The 20,000-nt window shown below is 39.4% G+C and overlaps 1 protein-coding gene across 2 annotated transcripts in view; it reads left to right on the top strand.

Moving 5' to 3' along the window:
- Positions 1-7,936: 7,936 nt before the first annotated feature.
- LOC125029993 (ras-related protein Rab-5B-like) overlaps positions 7,937-20,000 on the top strand; it is a 23,631-nt gene continuing 11,567 nt past the window's right edge. Inside the window, exons 1-3 of one of the 2 annotated variants that reach the window (XM_047620202.1) lie at positions 7,937-8,051; positions 18,337-18,503; positions 19,668-19,819. In XM_047620202.1, the coding sequence (XP_047476158.1) occupies positions 18,347-18,503; positions 19,668-19,819 (309 nt within the window). In that variant the 5' untranslated portion in view covers positions 7,937-8,051; positions 18,337-18,346. Of the gene's footprint in view, positions 8,052-8,186; positions 8,338-18,336; positions 18,504-19,667; positions 19,820-20,000 lie in introns of those variants that run through there. The other variant, XM_047620201.1, reaches the window with a different exon arrangement.

Raw genomic sequence — 20,000 nt, 5'->3', positions numbered from 1 at the left:
GCCCCCAACGATAGTTAGGAGGAAGCCAGTGTTAATCAGCCGCCAAAAGACACAAAGGACCTGCAAACTGTCAGCTATCAAATAATTATCACAGCAACTTGTTATTCTTCGCTTCAGCAAAATCCAAGCAAAACAAGCAGAAGCGTGGGACTAGTGCGAGAAAGAAAACAAAAGCTAGAAGCAAGACAGGAAACTAGGTACATTAAGAGAGTAAAATGATGGGCAGAAATTTATGAAGAACACATAATGGTACACAATTGAGTCAGATTATTTCCTCGTTGCCATTGCTATTCCTCTAATTTGAAGATGGCAATGTTTGTGCTTATAACAGATTTAGCCAAAGTTGGTTCCCTTCTTGCGATTGCATTCCTCCCATGTTGCATAACATGTCTATATCATGTGATGGAAGAGCTTGATCATGATGTTCTTTCCTAAACCTAGTGGGCTATTGCTCTTAGCTAAAACAATTCAAAGGATTAATATATATATATATATGTTTGTGTGTGTGTGTGTGTGTGTGTGCATTTATGTATATATAATATGTGTGTGTGTATATATATGCATGCATATGTATATATATATATGTAAATATATGTTATATACAATTTTTTTTTTTTTCAGACATCAAACAACATTTTGCACAATGCTGTTTCAAGCTCAATGAAATTCGCGGATATTGTGAGGATATCTTCAATATATGTTATAGTATATATTGCACCATGAAATCTTAAAAAGGGTATTTTCAATCTGTAATTATATATTTTTTATTGGGAGGGCACTCCCTACCCCCGCCTGCATGATTTGGTTGTTTGTTTTTTTCTGACTTAGCTTGTAATATTTTTTATACATACACATGCATATGTGTATAAATATGAACACACACACACACACACACACACACACACACACATATATATATATATATGTGTGTGTGTGTGTGTGTGTGTGTGCATATATATACATATACATATATACATATACATATATATACATATACATATATATACATATACATTTATATATATATATACATATATATATGTGCATATGTACACATACATATGCATAAATGTATATATATATCTATATATAAATATGTATATACATATATATATTGTATCTGTGTGTGTGTGAATTTATATATGTACACATACACACGTATTTACATATATATTATATATACGTATGTATGTATGTATGTGTATACATTTATATATGTGTATAATATATATATGTATGTATTTATGTATGTATATGTGTATACATGAAAGGAGAAAACACACTACCGTGTTGATGCTATGGTATAAAAACCCACAATGTAAATCTAGTTAAATCTAGTTTTACATTGTTGGTTTTTATACCATGTGTATATTCATGTATATATTTGTATAATATATATATATATATATATATATATATATTCGTACACACGTATGTACTGTACATGTGTCTACTAACAGTAATTATACATCAACTGTTACCTAGAATCTCAATATTATAGAACCATCGAACCTGATTCACGAGTTACCTTTGGTCCAACTCGAATGGGACTTTCTACAGTCTATTTCCAGGCTCACCGCTACTGATGCTGCTGTCTTCTGCCTCTGTTTTCACTGCTATCGATATTTTGATAAATCCTTTTGATTTTTCTATTGATTAGGTAAAGGTTGCTACTTTGTCACTGCGGGAGAAACGGGCTTTACCCTCTTCTCGAGGGGTATGGCTCTCATTCAGCCCAATGCTCTAAATCATTTGGTAAACGAAGTTAAGTGGCACAGTTCTAGTACCACAGATGTATACGCCGCCCGCATCGCCACACATGTACATAAATACACATGTAGATATATAAAGATATAGATCTAGGCAAATATATGCACACACACACACACACACACACACACACACACATACACACACACACACACACACACACATCACATACACACACACACACACACACTTGTATATATACTTATCTATATATAAGCATATGTTTTCTCGCTATATATGAATTCATATGTATATATATGTAATGCATCTACAGATGAAGGCCAGTCAGATACACACACAGGCAAAAAAAAGTATGTGTGTATATATACATACATATATATATATAAATATGTATGTTTGTATGTATATACAGTATACCTATATATATATGTATATATATATATATATATATATATATATATATATGTGTGTATATATATATATATATATTTGTATGTATGTACAGTATATATATATATATACATATATACACACATGTGTATATATGTATATATATTTAATAATTTATATATTTATATACATAGAATTTTAATTTATTTCAGGTGTGCAGACAGTATGCAATCTGCACACACACACACACATATATACACATATAATACACATATATTTATATATAAATATATAAATACATATATGTACACACATATATGTATGTATGTATATCTCTCTCTCTCTGAGAAAGGAAGAATGAAAGAAGAGAGAGAGAGAGAGAGAGAGAGAGAGAGAGAGAGAGAGAGAGAGAGAGAGAGAATGAAAGAGAGAGAGAGAGAGAGAGAGAGAGAGAGAGAGAGAGAATGAAAGAGAGAGAGAGAGAGAGAGAGAGAGATAGAGAGAAAGAGAGAAAGAGAGAGAATGAAAGAGAGAGAGAGAGAGAGAGAGAGAGAGAGAGAGAGAGAGAGAGAGAGAGAGAGAGAGAGAGAGGAGAGAGAGAGAGAGAGAGAGAGAGAGAGAGAGAGAGAGAGAGAGAGAGAGAGAGAGAGAGAGAGAGAGAGAAGAGAGAGAGAGAGAGAGAGAGAGAGAGAGAGAGAGAGAGAGAGAGAGAGAGAGAGAGAGAGAGAGAGAGAGAGAGAGAGAGAGAGAGAGAGGAAAGAGAGAGAGAGAGAGAGAGAGAGAGAGAGAGGAGAGAGAGAGAGAGAGAGAGAGAGAGAGAGAGAGAGAGAGGGATAGAGAGTGAGAGAGAGAGAGAGAGAGAGAGAGAGAGAGAGAGAGAGAGAGAGAGAGAGAGAGAGGAAGGGAGAATGAAAGAGAGAGAGAGAGAGAGAGAGTGAGAGAGAGAGAGAGAGAGAGAGAGAGAGAGAGAGAGAGAGAGAGAGAGAGAGAGAGAGAGAGAGAGAGAGAGAGAGGGGGAGAGAGAGAGAGAGAGAGAGAGAGAGAGAGAGAGAGAGAGAGAGAGAGAGAGAGAGAGAAAGAGAGGGAGGGAGAGAGAGAGAGGGAGAGAGAGAGAGAGAGAGAGAGAGAGAGAGAGAGAAATGAAGAATTAGAGGCTATGCCGTAAGATATGCATTATTTACTAATTATTATTTTCAGTGGAATGACCAGATGCAAGCCACTGCAAAGTATCAGAAAGTCCCGGTCAGGTTGTTTTAAGACTCCACAGCCCCTGAGATTGGTGGCCATCCACGAAACATGCGGGTCTCATACCTTGGATTACCATTCATCAACGTCTCTAGTGCTGAGTGAAGCAAGATATCACTATTTATAATCAGCAAATAAATTATGAATATTGACAGTCATGAATTCGTTTATACTCGTTAGATCATCTATTTGTTTTTTTGCTGTCTTAGCATAGAAATTGAATTATACTGATTTTATCTTATTAATTTGTTCTGTTTACTATTCCTATAGTTGTGAATACACTTTCGATTACTTTAGTTTAGTCCTTTATTTACCACCCTGGCTAACTGTACAGGTGTGGGCGTGGTCATGACATTATATAATGGTATTACATTTGAATTTTAGGCTATAACATTATTATGATATGTACTATATCAGTTAAAGGAAAGGAACAATTACACAGTCCTTTATCTACTCATCTGCCACGCCGGCGTACAGCTTGGACGTGGAAAGGCATTGCTACATTTGGTATGCGGACATGTGATGCTACATTACAAATATAGGATACAACATAAGTATATTTTCTAAAACATCATATGATATGAAATGGTTACATAGTTCTCCATACCTCATGCTAGGTGGTCTAAAAGACTGTAACACATGGCACTTTGAGATACAATGTACAAGTGTTCGCTTTTATTCATTACACAGCTTAAACTTAATTTCTTTGATATTACAAACGGTATGTACCTGCCAATACAATCTATACCCAAGCCTGATTCTTGCGGTCACAATATCACACTGTCTTACTCTTGTTTTATATAAACCATAGATGAATGAATCTTGCGTAAACCGGTCATAGTGCTTTATGCTACAGCCTTCAAAACGTTGAGAATTAATAAACTCAGTCAAGTCCACTTAGAAGGAAGCTTTAATGATGTATACAATCCTAGAAAGAGGCACCCCAAGATCTATATCCACACTTTGCTTGTCACATTCTGACCTAGCAAGGTGATCAGCATGATCATGCCTAAGGATTCCAGCATGCGATGGAATCCACACAAAACGTATATCATGGCCTCGTTCTTTTGCACGTTTATCCTGATGGCATTTGCATTATTTCCTGGAGGACACTGTTAATCGCAGAAAATTACCCCTGAACCTTGACTCAACAGAAAATCAATGGCCATGAGAATTCCTGCCAATTTAGTTTGCGCAGTGCTAGCCCAGTCATGAACCCTCCTAGCAAAATATTGTTTTATATACAACAAAAGCGCATCCTGCTCTGCTCCCACATTGCAAGGATCCGTCAGTGTAGCATTCATACGCACTAGTCAGTTTCAAGATGCTCATTTATAATTGCAAGTGCATATTGCTTAAATATAGCAGGGGGGACACTGTCTTTTTGGGGGGTAGGAATATCATGTACATTTAGGTCCGACATATTCCACGGTGAAACAGAACGTCCATGTAGTGTCTTAGTTATGGCTATGTTCAGCTGAGCTAAGTGTTTATACGTTACTTGTATCCATGGATTTTAGTATGAATCGGTATTGTCATTCAAAGTTAGCTCCTCTATTTTATGTTTTAGTTGTCTTTGGAACTCTGTACAATGGAGGGGTTCTCTAATTGATTTGACATTAAATGTGGTATTTATGTATAATGTTCTTTTGTAAACAGTCCTTGTTGTCCGTATGTATAACAAGTAAAAAGTCTCGCAATATTGATTTTGATACCTTGGTCTTTGCCAACAAGTGTCCTTAGTAGCTTCAGCTGCTCCCATAGCCTTTTCTTCAAGTTTCTTATGAACTCTACATCACTGACTATCACCCCGAGGTATTTGTACTGGTGGCAAAGATCTAGCTCAATGACATTTATATGAAACCTTGGCAGAGGGATTGTCTTTGGGTTAAGAGCCTTGGTTTACCCTTTAAATGTGCAGTGGAGGGGCCGTAGACTTCAACCACGTTTGTTACGAACCTAATCTCTCTCAAAACCTGTTTGCTGGGATGGATAGATAAACACTCCTTGTAAAAACCGTAATATGCTTGTTTTATCCATATGCATTTTTCGGAAGTGGAGAATCATTCAGTAATTACAACAGATTAAAGTATCAAATGTCAACAGAGACCGGAACCATTAACATACTGCCACGTTTTATCTCTCGCTGAGTGCCTAACGTTTTATCTATTTCATTATCATTCTTATGAAACATTTCGCATACGAGATAACCAACAGCAATATACCTACACCTACTACTGGCTTTCATCTCGACATATCCATCGGTGCCTAAACCCTTGAAAACAGAAAATAAATTAGCGATCGTGAACGGTGTGGGGCGTTCCCACAACCCAATTATCTTGCACGTGACTGAAAAAGACAACGTTGCTTTTCTCGTATGTGGGTATCCGTGGTCATTGTCTCCTATTCCCAACACTTTTAAAAACATATTCTACTAAGCAGGTTTAATTTCAGACATCAAAACTTATTTTTTGCTTGCACGCGTCTATCTTCTCTGTTGTTTTTGTCCAGAGAAATTTTTCGTACCCATTCCTGGGACTATGCAATATAATTAATCAGGGCAATTTCTCTTCTTTTTCAATCTGTTTTATAATTACCGTAATTAATCTTTATATTCACATACAAGTATGCATCTTACACCTAAAACAGCGCACACATTATGAAAATGAATATGAATATAAATATAAATATAGACACACATACTCACACCCACACACACACACACACACACACACATACACACACACACACACACACACACACACACACATATATATATATATATATATATATATATATATGCATACACACACACGTGTGTGTATAGATTGTAGGGCCATTCGTGTCATCCCGCATTTAACCTGCTCTGAACTGTTAAAACAAAGCTAGAGGTGATAGATAATTGTTTACTTGTGTGTTTGTGTGTTCATATGCATATATATGTATATATATATTTAAGTGTGTGTGTGTGTGTGTGTGTGTGTGTGTGTGTGTGTGTGTGTGTGCGTGTGTGTGTGTGTACGCGTATTCACATGTGTTAGTGATGTTAGTAATGCTATAAATAACACATAAATTACAAAAATTAATGGCTTTCCACGAGTGGCTACATTCTCTCCTAAATATATATATATATATATATATATATATATATATATATATACATATATCTACAGATAAATGATGTTTATATACACACATATACCCATTCATACTGACATAAAGACAGTGACACCTATCCAAATTGTGCGTGTATTTGTGTGAATATGCATAAATGCTTATGTTCACTCACATTTGCATGTGTGCGCAATGGCCACCGATTTTAATTCAAATACTGCCCGCCATGTGGTGACATTACAGCATAAACTTATTCTCTTCACTTGCCATAGAAGTTCATGAACTTAGAACTTGAACTTAGATATTCTGCATTTTCACCATGCACCATCCATACATAATACTTAGGCTTAAAATGAATTACTTTGTTCATTTTTTTCTCTTATTACCTCCCGGCAACGTTAGTGTGGAGATATGAAAGAGCATATGGGGGCGTAATCAGCTGTTAGACTAGCGACGTGGAGGGGGGGGGGGGGATATGAAGGACTTTTAAAATCAATCTCGCGATTTACGTTATATATTCCCCCTATACACACACAAAACTGGTTTCTCGATTATATCTGGCGGCGATTTTCAACTTTTAACGCTAATATATAAGTAATGAAAAGGTCACACGCACATAAGACAATCCAGAAAGACCGCTGGATGGCCGTGATCTATGAGGAACGTTGAAAAATCTATTTGTACTCTTTGTGAAAGAAAAAGATTACGATAAAAGTAAAGCACATTTGGTTATGTATGCCATGGTATTTCTGCCAACTATGTAAATTATTCTGTAAATAACTGGGATGCTAAAACCTAATAGATTAAGAATTTAAGCGGCGGTTTCTCATGTGAAAGAAGGAATTAAGTCGAATGAGTCGCAAGAATTTAAAATAGATTACGCTGACCGTAAATAATATTGAAATGTGTCATTGCATATGCACAATACTTTGTCTCCTTTGAAATGTAATAATGCTGTCAATAACATAATTTGTAATTTACTACGTTTGCATGATTATCGTTGTTACTAGGTAAAAATATACAATGCATTGTTGGGTTTCACCTTTGCAATAACAAAGTTTACTTTCTAGGCTGAAATCTTAGGAATTTCACTCGTTGCAGGATTTCCAGCTTTGATGACGCATGGCCAGTGTGGCAATCTCAAGAAATAAAACCGGAAAAGAATTATTCATTCTTGAAAAGGCCATGCATGTCCCATCCAGTGCATCCTTTTGTTGAATTTACTTTATAAAACAATCATATATTTTTGAACGCCGTTCTTCGCATCGGCAGACATATGTTGCATGAAGCTTTCGAGGTTGTTAGTCATCCCATTGCGATACATAAGAAATCCCCTACGTCTCCCACAGCTCCCACAATCCCGACGTAAAAGTTCCCCGAAGATCGAATGACGTCACATACAGCGTATCGCAGACTCGACTCATGACCGTAGCCAATGACGCTGTAAGTGATAGCTAAAGTGAGCCTTATCCGAACACATACTACGGTCCCCTCCGCCCCCTGCGTGTGACTTCTCTCTTCCTTGGTGAGACCTCACATTCACAACACTGCGCGGAGGCATATGCAAAGTAGTACGTAGAGAAAAACACTAATTACGCTCTTTTGGCTCGTCTTTGTGCGTTATTCCTGTGTGTGTTCGAATAGAGAAGAGAAAGGCTATATTTTCTGTGGGGAAAATGAGGCGTCGTTAGTTCGTGTACAGATAGGGAATAGAATTGTTAAGGGGCGGGCGGAGGAGGAAATGGGCGAAGGGTTGTTGTGTGGTTGATCCTGAGGGAGGAACGTCATTGGTGATATTTTAGTGCGTTTGGGCATTTAATTTTCGTTTTAAGTCTTCAGTTACACTCTTTTCTACAGGTAAGATTGGGCAGCGTTATATCTGACTTAAATAACGTGGAAAATAACCCACTTTTAGTTAAGTTGGGACGTAAGAGAAGGACAAGTAAACATTTGTGTTGTGTCCTTCTCTGACGGTCCCCAAGCTTAACTAAAATGGGTTATTTCCACGTTATTTAAGTCAGATATAAACGCTGCCCATCCTTACCTGTAGAAAGAGTGTCACTGATAGACTTTAAAACGAAAATTAAATGCCCAAAGCATAAATATCACCATTGACGTTCCTCCCTCAGGTATCAACCACACCCCAAACAAACCTTCGCCCATTTTCCTCCGCCGCCCCGCCCGTAACATTCTATTCCCTATCTGTTTAACGAATAACGACGCCTCATTTTCACACAGGGATAAAAAATAGCCATCTTCTTTCTCTATTCGAACACACACTAGAATATCGCACAAAGGACGAGCCAAAAGAGCGTAATTAGTGTTTTTCTCTACGTACTACTTTGCATTATGCCTCCGCGCAGTGTTGTGAAATGTGAGGTCTCCACCAAGGAAGAGAGAAGTCACACGCAGGGGGCGGAGGGACCGTAGTATGTGTTCGGATAAGGTCACTTTAGCTTTCACTTACGCGTCATTGGCTACGGTCATGAGTCGAGTCTGCGTACGCTGTATGTGACGTCATTCGATCTTCGGCGGAACTGTTTACGTCGGATTGTGGGAGCTGTGGGGAGTGTAGGGGATTATTTATGTATCGCAATGGGATGAACTAACAACCTCGAAAGCTCATGCATACATATGTCTGCGATGCGAAAGAACGGCGTTCAAAAATATATGATTGTTTTATAAAGTTAATCAACAAAAGGATGCACTGGATGGGTCTAGCATGGCCTTTTCAAGAATGAATATTCTGTTCCGGTTGTATTTCTTGAGTATTTGCCACACTGTCCAGCGTCATAAAGCTGAAAAATCCTGCAACGAGTGGGAAATTCCTAAGATTTCAGCCTAGAGAAAGTAAAAACCCTTTGTTTTTTGCAAAGGTGAAACCCAACAATGCATGTATATTTCCCCTTACTTTAGAACAACGATAATCATGCAAACGTAGTAATATTACAAATTATTGTTAATTAAACAGCTTATTACATTTCAAAGGAGACAAAATTTTGTGCTATCAAGCAATGGGACACATTTCAATTTGATTTACGGTCAGGGAATCTATTTTAAATTCTTGCGAACTCATTCGACTTAATTCCTTCTTCTCACTATGAGGAAACCGCCGCTTAAATTCTTAATCTTTAGGTTTTAGCATCCCTGTTTTTTACAGAATAATTTACATTAGTTGGCAGAAATACCATGGGCATACATAACCAAATGTGCTTTACTTTATCGTATTCTTTTTCTTATTCACAAAAGAGTACAAATAGATTTTTCATCGGTCCTCATATTACGGCCATCCAGCGGTCTTTCTGGTTGATTATGTGCGTTTGTGACCTTTTCATTACTTTTATATTAGCGTTTAAAAGTTGAAAATCGCCGCCAGATATAATCGAGAAACGGTTTTGTGTGTGTATAGGGGGAAATATATAACTTAAATCGCGAGATATTGTTTTTAAAAGTTCTTCATATCCCCCCCCCCCCCTCCACTTCGTCGCTAGTCTATCAGCTGATTACGGCCCCATATGCTCTTTCATATCTCCACACTACGTTGCCGGGAATGGGTAATAGAGAAAAACATGAACAAAGTATTCATTTTAAGCCTAAGTATTATGTATGGATGGTTGCATGGTGAAAATGCTGATATCTAAGTTCAGTTCTAAGTTCAGAACTTTTATGGCAATGTGTAGAGAATAAGTTTATGCTGTATTGTCACCACATGGCGGGCAGTATTTTGAATTAAAATCCGGTGGCCATTCGCGCTACACATTGCAATGAGAGTGAAATAAGCATTTATGCATATTCACACAAATACACGCACAAAGTTGACGAGGTGTCACTGTCTTTATGTCAGTGTATGGAATGGGGATATGTTGTATTATATACATCATTTATTCTGTAGATATATGTATTAGATTATAATCCTATATTATATATTATATATATTATATTAGGACCGAGAATGTTGCCACTCGTGGAAAGCCATTAATTTGTATTTTAATGTGTTATTTATAGCATTACTAACATCACTAACACATGTGAAGACGCGTACACACACACACACGCACAACACACAACACACACACACACATACACACACAACACACTTAATTATATATATACATATATATGCATTATGAACTACACATAACACTCAAGTACAAGTATCTATCACCTCTAGTTTGTTTTTAACAGTTCAGAGCAGGTAAAAGCGGGATGACACGTAATGGCCCTACACATCTATACACACACGTTGCCCTTATATAATCTTTGTGTGTGTATTGCATATATATAATTATATTATATATATATATTTTTATATGTGTGTGTTCGTAGTGTGGTGTGTGTGTGTGTGTATGTGTGTGTGTGTGGGTGTGTGGGTGTGAGTTATGTGTGTCTATATTTATACTTATACTTTCATATTCGATTTCATAATGTGTGCGCTTAGTTTTAGGTGTGTACAGATGCATACTGTATGTGAATATAAGATTAATCTACGGTAATCGATAAAACAGATGAAAAGAAGAGAAATCTGCCCCTGATTAATTATATTGCATGAGTCCCAGAGTCATGGGTACGAAAAAATTCTCTGGACCAAAAAACAACAGAGAAGATAGACGCGTGCAAGCAAAAAAATAAGTTTTTGATGTGAAATTAAAACCTGCCTTAGTAGAATATGTTTTTAAAAAGTGGTGGGAATAGGAGACAATGACCACGGATACCCACATTCGAGAAAAGCAACTGTTGTCTTTTTCAGTCACGGCAAGATAATTGGGGTGTGTGAACGCCCAACACGTTCACGATCCGCTAATTTATTTTCTGCTTTTCAAGGGTGTAGCACCGAAGATTATGTAGAGATGAATGCCAGGAGTAGGTGTGGCTTTATTGCTGTTGGTTTTGTCTCGTATGCGAAATGTTTCATAAGAATGATAATTGAAATAGATAGATAAAACGTTAGGCACTCAGCGTGAGTAAACGTTGGCAGTATGTTAATGGTTCCGGTCTCCTGTGACATTTGATACTTAATTGTTGCTAATTTACTGATAATGATTCTCCACTTCCGGAAAAATGCATATGGATAAAATAAACAAGCTATTACGTTTTTACAAGGAGTGTGTTATTATCCATCCAGCAACAGGTTTTGAGAGAGATTAGGTTCGTGTAACATAAACGTGAGGTTGTAGTCTACGGCCCCCTCCACTGACATTTAAAGGTGTAAACCATGGCTCTTACCCAAAGACACTCCCTCTGCCAAGGTTTTCATATAAATGTACATTGAGCTAGATCTTTGCACCAGTACAAATAAATACCTCTGGGTGATAGTCAGTGATGTAGAGTTCATAAGAAAATTGTAGAAAAAAGGGGCTAAGGGAGCAGCTAAGTACTCAAGGATTGTTGGCAAAGACCAAGGTATCAAATATATGTGCGAGGACTTGTTACTTGTTATTCATCGGACAACAAGGACTGTTTACAAAAGTACATTATACATTAAATACCACATTTAGTGTCAACTCATTAGAGAATCCCCTCCATTGTTACAGAGTCTCAAGACAACTAAAAATAAAAATAGAGGAGTAACTTTGAATGACAATACCGATTTATACTAAAATCCATGGATACAAGTAACGTATAAAACTTAGCTCATCTGAACATAGCCTTATACTTAAGACACTACATGGACGTTACTGTGTTCACCGTGGAATATGTCGGAACCTAAAATGTACATTGATATCCATACCCCCTCAAAAAGACAGTCGTCCCCGGCTATATTTAAGCAATATGCACTTGCAATTATAATATGAGCATCTTGAAACTGACTAGTGCGTATGTAATGGCTACATGACGGATCCTTGCATGGTGGAGCAGAGCAGGATGCGCTTTTCTGTGTTTTATAAATACATTTTTTTGCTAGGTGGGTTCATGATGGGCGTAGCTATGCGCTAAAATAAATGGCTGGTATTCGCTGGCCATGATTTTCGGGTGTGTCCAGGCTTCAGGGTATTTTCGCGCGATTAACAGTGTCCTCCAGGGAAATAAGGCATAAGGCCAAAATACCATACAACCCCCCAAAAAAGGAAGGAAGAACAGCCCAAGTCGGCGGTATTTACAAAAAGAAAGCTTAAGAAAATCAAACACAATAGATACAAAAAACAAGAAGCTGGGACTATGAGAACGAGGGATGCCGGCTGGGGCAAACCAGATACGGGGGTAAAAGTAATAGAGAACCGTAGCACCCAGACCTGCACAGCGGAGCGATGGGGAGGACCCGCACCAACCACAGCGGCAGCGCCCAGAAGGCCCTCCCGCCCTCGGACTAACTGAATAGAGTGCTTGCTCCGCTGGTGCCCCCGCAGTACGTGCCCCCGACCTGCGAAGCCTCTTAGTTCACTTCACCCCTCCCTGCGCGCGCGCGCCTCTACGACGCATGCCCCCCGTGGTTTATCTTTCTGTTTTACTGTTACCTCCATCCGCCGCTCTTCTCCCGCAGCCACCTTCCAACCCTCACGACCGGGCGAGCGTGCGTAAACTCCCTCCACCGCTCTCTTGACCTCCCGCTACTCTTTTTCCCCCCGGATGATCCGACTTCCACCCTCTCCCTCATCGTTTTCACCTGACGTCCCTACGACCCACGTCCACTCTCCACGTCGCTCCCTACCCATCGTTTCCACTCCCAGATTGACTGTACCCGCTCGCTTCCATCTTCTCGCCCTCTGCATTTCCTTCTCTCCCCTCGTTCCGACCCTCACTGCTCTCCTAGCTCTCCCGACACGAGGCGTTACTGACACGCCTTTCTGCTGCGTCCATCTGCTACGCCGTTTCCTTACTCCCTGCCGTACCCGCACCCATGGGTGTTCTGTGACTCACGAAGAACCAAAGGACACACGATGCCACACTTGCTTACATACAGTCCTGAGACACGGCTAAGTTGAAAGGTAGTATGCTGGCAATTCTCTCCTAGGGTAATGGAGGGCGTGAGGGCGGGGACACTCCTATAGATACTGCCCGGGGTGGGAGATGCTACACAGCTAATCAGCTTTTTAGGATCGGCCCGTAACTCCTGTATCCCGTCAAAATCGGCGTGGTCGAAGTAGCGGTCACAGCCCTCGCCTAGAGCTACACGTCATTCAGTTACAACAGTAGGATCGAGATTCTCTCTGCACCCGCTCCTGCTGAGGGCAAACTGTCGGGAATAAAACCCACAAGGCGGGGTGACGAAGTGGGGGGAGGCGGGTGGTCTACAAAAGCAATTCCCCGTAGTGTAGAAGGTCGTCCAGTAAGGGCGGGAGTCTGAAGGAGCTCGTGAGATCGAATAATTAAGGTAGGGCGTCTTGAACGGAGGGGAGGGGTTGGATAGGACGCGCGGGCTGAGGACCGTCAACTTTGAGACGACAGCCGCCAGACGCATCACACGATACTCACGTGCCCTCCGTGTCTTCTCTCCTTGGGATACAGGGCCAGCGCTCGTGGCCCCACTGAGTCTGTAGTAGTGTCCGCGTGCAACCACTCTAGTGCGGGAGGTTATGCTCGCCCCTGGCAAGCGGGGAAAGCCGCGGGCCACAATCAAGCTCGCGGCACCTGTGGCTTCCTCCCTTCATAGCTAACCGCCCTTACTCCAGCACAGCAGCCTTTCCCACCGACACACGTGCCTCTCTACCATCCCCTCGTTCTTCTGCCACTCCTCGCGTCCTCCCTTTCTAGTTTTCCCTGCCCTCTGTCGTTTCCCATCTATCTCTCCTCCGATCCATTGACATCCGTTGTCTTTCTCCTCCCATTGTTTATGGTTAGCATTACCCCCCTTCCTCTTCTTGCCCCGCCTCTCCTACTGCTCAACCTCTGATGCTACCAAGATGAGGTATGTGACGAGAGGGAAATGTAGGATGAAGGGTGAGGTAAGGAGGGGAGATAGAAGTAGGAAGTGTTGGATTCAATGGAGGGAGAGGGGGGATGGAACGGAGACTAGAGTAAGAAGCAGTAAATACACTGCACGGTACAAAAAATGACAAAAGGAGGGGACGGAAGAAGTTGGAACGTGAAATTGCACGACCACGAACCCCATGCAATACGGATACCACGTAAGAAAGAATGGCAGCAGTTATGGTAAGCCGGCGAGAGGAAACAAAACGGATAACATGGAATGGGTGCGGCGGCGTTAAGAGAGGTTAAAATGATGAGAAGCTACTGGGGGAAGTGAAATTGCAAATAGAAATATAACATCAAGAGCAGATAAACGAGAGTGGCTAGAAGGAACATGGGGCAGAGCGAGGGATATACACGAGCAAGCCGGGGGCCAGGAGAGAAAAAGCGAGTGAAAGTTCAGACACGGCATAGAGAGAGGCAAAAGGATGAAGAACGGAGGAAACACAGAGACAAGAAGAGAAAAAAAGAGAAAGAGAGGAAAAAGGACGAAGAAGGACTGGCACAAACGAAGGGAAACGGAAAGAGGGAAAAAAGAGTAACAGACGAGAGATAAATAGAAACGACGAGGCGGAAAAAAGACGAAAAGACGAGGAAAACCGAGATACCGAAGGAAGACAAAAGAGAAAGATAGGTTCGGGTGAAAAAGAGAAAGAAAGAGGAAAAAGGAGAAAGAAGAGGCACCAAGAGAAAGAAGAGGAAAAAAGAGAAAGAAGAGGACGAAAGAGAAAGACAGAGAGAAACACGGGCGAAAGAAGAGTGGGAACAAGAGAAAGAAGAGGGGCGAAGAGCAAGCCGAAGAAAAGGAGACAGACGAAGAAAAGAGCAGAGAAGAGGAACAAAGAGAAAGAAGCGGAAAAAGCGACGAGAAGAGTGACAAAGCGCACAGAGGAAAAAGAGAAAGAAGAAGCAAATATCGAAGGCTAACACGAAAGAGGCAGGAGCACGTGAGAAGTTGGAAAGAAAGAAGAGGTAAAAAATAGAGAAGAAGAAGGGAAAATGAGAGCAAGAAAAGAGGACAAAAAAAGAGAAAGAAAGGAGAACCAGAAGAGAAAGTGGGCAAAGAGGGAAAGACGATCGAAAAAGCGAAGATAGACGAACAAGAAGACAATGAAGAGGAACACCAGAAAAGTAAGAGGCAAAAGAGAGGAAGAGGAAAACGAGGGGGTAAAAAAGAAGAGGAAAAAGCGCGAAAGAAGAGAACGAAAGCAGAAAGACCAAGAGAGGAAAACGCGAAACGAAGAGGAAAAGACGAGTAAGACGGAGCGGACCAAAGCTGTGACACACACCAAAGAGGAAAAAGCGGGAGAAGGCAGGAGAGGAAAGCGCCCGAGAACGAAGAGGACAACAGAGACCGCAGAGGAAAAAGAGAAAGAAGGGAGGAAACACAGAACGGGCCACGAGAGAAAGGACGAAGGGAGAAGAGACAAGAAACGAAGGAAAAGAGAAAGAAGAGGACAAGGAGAACGAAGAAACCAAGAGCCACGAAGAGGAAAAGGAGACAAAAGCAGGCAAATGGGAAAGGGAAAGAAGGAAAAAGGACAGGAAAGACGGAACAGAGAAAGAAGAGGAATTAAGCGCCACTCGCACGGAGGAAAACGTAGAAAGCAGCGGCAAAAAGAGAAAGAGAGGAAAAGCAGAAAGAAGAAGGCAAAAAGAGAAAGGAATGAGCAGGAAAACAGAGAAATAAGCAGGCAACAAGCAACACGACGAGGGAAACCGCGCAAGCAAGTAGGATAAAAAGGGCCGAACTGAGAAAAAGAGAAAGAAGAGGAACACAGAGACAGAAGAGGCAAACGAACGAGAACGACGAGGGACAAAGAGAACCGAACGGGCAACCGAGAACTTCACGCGGGACACCAAAGCCAGTACGCGGACCCCGAGCAGCAGAGGCCCACCTGCCAGCACCGACGACTACACAACAGAGCCCTCCGAGGAAACCGAGAACGACGGCGGCACACGAGAAAGAGAGGAACCCGCGAACCGCCGCGGCACACGCGCCCTCCCTTTCCTCATTCTCCCTCCTCTTCCCCCTCTCCCTCCTCTTCCCCCTCTCCCTCCTCGTCCCCCTCTCCCTCCTCCTCCCCCCTCTCCCTCCTCCTCCCCCTCTCCCTCCTCTTCCCCCTCTCCCTCCTCTTCCCCCTCTCCCTCTCTCTGTCTCCTCCCCTCCTCTTCCCCCTCTCCCTCTCTCTGTCTCCTCCCCTCCCCTTCCCCCTCTCCCTCTCTCTGTCTCCTCCCCTCCCCCTCTCTCCCTCCCTCCCTCCCCCCCCTCCCCCCTCTCTCTCTTTCCCTTCTCTTCCTCCTCCTCCCCATCTTCCCTTCTCCCCATCTTCCCCTCTCTTCCCTTTCTCTCTTATTTCCTTCCTGCATTCTCATCTTATCCACCCATTTTCTTTCTCCCTTCCTTTCCTTCTCATTATTTCTCTGTAATCTTTCCAGTACTTTGTTTATCCATTCCTTTCAGTTTCTGTTATTATATATATACATATTGACATGATTGCAATATTTGAATTAGCACATCTGGAATACCTATAGATTGTTGCAATTGTGTTAAAGATATGAGAAAAAGTATGTATTTGTTTATATAATTATGTTGTACTGTTTCTTCTTTAGAAAGTGGGTTGTCTACTTAGGACAAAGTTATGTATTTCAGTAAATTATTTGTTGTAGGTGTAAACTGTGAAAAATCATTTTGCGTTCCATATTTTGCGGGTATAGACTGGAGGGGACTAGTGGAGACTGGTAGGCCTATGCTCACTGTCATGACGTCTGCACTTAACACACCCATCAGAATTGTACATCTTGTGCACCTTGTAGCAATACACATCTAGTATCTCAAGCAGTAAATCCAGATATGAACATTATAAATTTACCATTTGATGGTCCAGCTTGCATGTCACCTCAGGACTGTAAAATTAAGGTAATTAAATTTAGCAGTTAATGCATTGCAAACAAAGTGCGCACTTATAAATGCTGTGTAACTGCATACAGAAGCTTCCTTGGTCAGTCAGTCTGTATTAGATTGGATACTCATTTTTTCTTTGTGAAACTAGGGGAGGTGATGCAAACTTTTTAATGTTTTGAATCCTTTATTGTTAGAACAAGAATTTGATAAGTTATTAATGTAGTTTTTTTTATCAGTTATGGTATTTTCATATTGAAGCCTGTCCAAAGCATTAGTTATTTATCCATAGGAAAAACATTACATAGGACTAAATATTAATTTTTGTAAGAAGAAAAAAGCTCTTCTTAATGAATTTCATGCTAGTACCTAATAATTAAAAAAAAACAAAAAATCATAAACATATATCATAGTAGATATCTAAAATGCAAAGAGATCCATTTTGATAAATGCAATACATGTATTTATGTATATGGTGTGCTGATTCAAGTTTTACAACCACCCATAACTCTTTACTAATTTTGTGATTTTTGTTGCCTGTTTGTCTTTCCTAGGCCTTTGCAAGTGTGCAGGATGTTTTAAGTTTGTTTAAATATTCACCACACCAAGTTTGGCCATATAGAATGTGTTTGTGTTGTGTTTTTGCATTTACAAATTTTCTGTCTTAACTAAAAAACAAACAAACCATTTTACCAGTTAGATAAATGCAGTATCTTCAGTTTTATTAGCATTTTTTTCTTAGCTCTTTAATGAAATGTAAACTCTGGGGTTTGGAAGCTTGGCACTTGTTCTCGATGAAGGGATGTTTGAATGTGTGAATCTGTATAATAGAAAGTACATTTAAGTATTACCATTCATTCACCTCTGTAAAATAGCAAAATATGAAAATTCAGTAGTAAATGCTAAATAATATCCAGCTTTCATATATTCTGGGACAAACTAATTTGTAAATGGACAACCATGGTATTATCTGGCTGCTGGAAGGAAACATTCCTGTGCCATCTTTAACTAAATCTTTAGCTCTGTGCTCATTAGATTACTTCCTACAGATAAAGAATTATGGCACAGAGAGGAACAGCTCAGCGACCCAACGGCCAGGGAAAGATCTGCCAGTTCAAGCTTGTTCTGCTTGGTGAATCAGCAGTCGGAAAGTCTTCTCTCGTATTAAGATTTGTCAAGGGCCAGTTTCATGAGTATCAGGAGTCAACTATCGGAGGTAAATTTTCTACTTGATACCATTTCTGTTCTATATTTCAGAAAATACAGCTTTGAAGACAGTTTGGCCTTGGATTGCTGCCTAGCTCTCAAATTCATTAAATTTTCATATGTGAAAAGGCCACTTTTGATTGCTGAAGTTTCTAGAGGTCAAATTTACATTCCAAAATGAGTGAGTGAGTCATTGAATGTGAGAATATGAGCAAACAATAAATCATGGATATGTATAGATATGAAGTGAAAAAGAAAATGGTAAACCAAGAGAAGAATATGTGAAATGTAATACAGTTGAACCAATAATACTTGAAAAAGGAAAAAATTCAATTGGTGCTGTTATGAGTAGAGAGATGGCTCAGGTACCACTGGGATTAAAGAAAAAGAAGAAGAAAAAAAAGTGAACTTTGTGCTTGTCTGAGAAAAAAAAAAAAAAAATGAATATAAAGTAATACAATTTTGGGTTATTAAAATTTTGCTGACTTTGAAATTCCACAAAAGTACCCTTAGATTAGTTTTCAAGGTTATTATTTATATGTATATATATATATATATATATATATATATATATATATATATATATATATATATATATATATATAGTGTGTGTGTGTGTGTGTATATATATATATATATATATATATATATATATATATATATATATATATATTATTATTTTTTTTTTTTTCCCTTTTCTTTTTTGAGTTTGAAAAATAGAGCCAGATCAGAATAGGGGGATTGCTCAACTAAAATAAAATAGAATTATGTCACCAACTGGTGCTTCATGATGCCGAAATTGGTGTCAACGAATAAAATGAGTTAAAGATATAGATATATAATGCAAAAAGGTTGTGATATAACAGTGAATAACAGAGGTTTATTGTTATTATTGTTGTTGTAATTATTGTTATTGTCATTGCTGTTGTAATCATTATCATTATTAATATCATTATTCTGATTATGATTATGACTTTTTTCTTAGTTATTGTTATTATAATTATTAAAAATAATTATTATTGTTATTGTTATAATAATGATGATGATGACGAAAAAACGATAGATGAAAAAAATTTACTTCGTAATAAAATTTGTTACACACCCAAAATTTATTTTTCATGAATCAATTTATTGTTATTAATTGTAACTCAAGAAAATTTTCTTTTGATTTCAGCTGCATTTCTGACACAGACCGTATGTTTGGATGATACCACAGTTAAATTTGAGATTTGGGACACGGCTGGTCAAGAACGATACCACAGTCTAGCTCCCATGTATTATCGTGGTGCTCAGGCAGCCATTGTTGTTTATGACATTACAAATCAAGTAAGTATTTTGTTTTCATCCCATGGCTTTCTGGTTTTATGTTTTCCCTTTATTTTTGTTTATATATTTTTTTTAATAAACATGAATTTGTGTTTAGATACTTTGTAGATTTGGAAACAGTATATTTCATATATGTGAGATAAAAATCATACTGTATACCTGTAATTCAGGTTTTCCTCTG

Source organism: Penaeus chinensis, chromosome 10, assembly GCF_019202785.1.
Source record: "Penaeus chinensis breed Huanghai No. 1 chromosome 10, ASM1920278v2, whole genome shotgun sequence".
NCBI classification, from domain to species: domain Eukaryota; kingdom Metazoa; phylum Arthropoda; class Malacostraca; order Decapoda; family Penaeidae; genus Penaeus; species Penaeus chinensis.
This window is presented reverse-complemented; position numbering and strand designations above follow the sequence as displayed.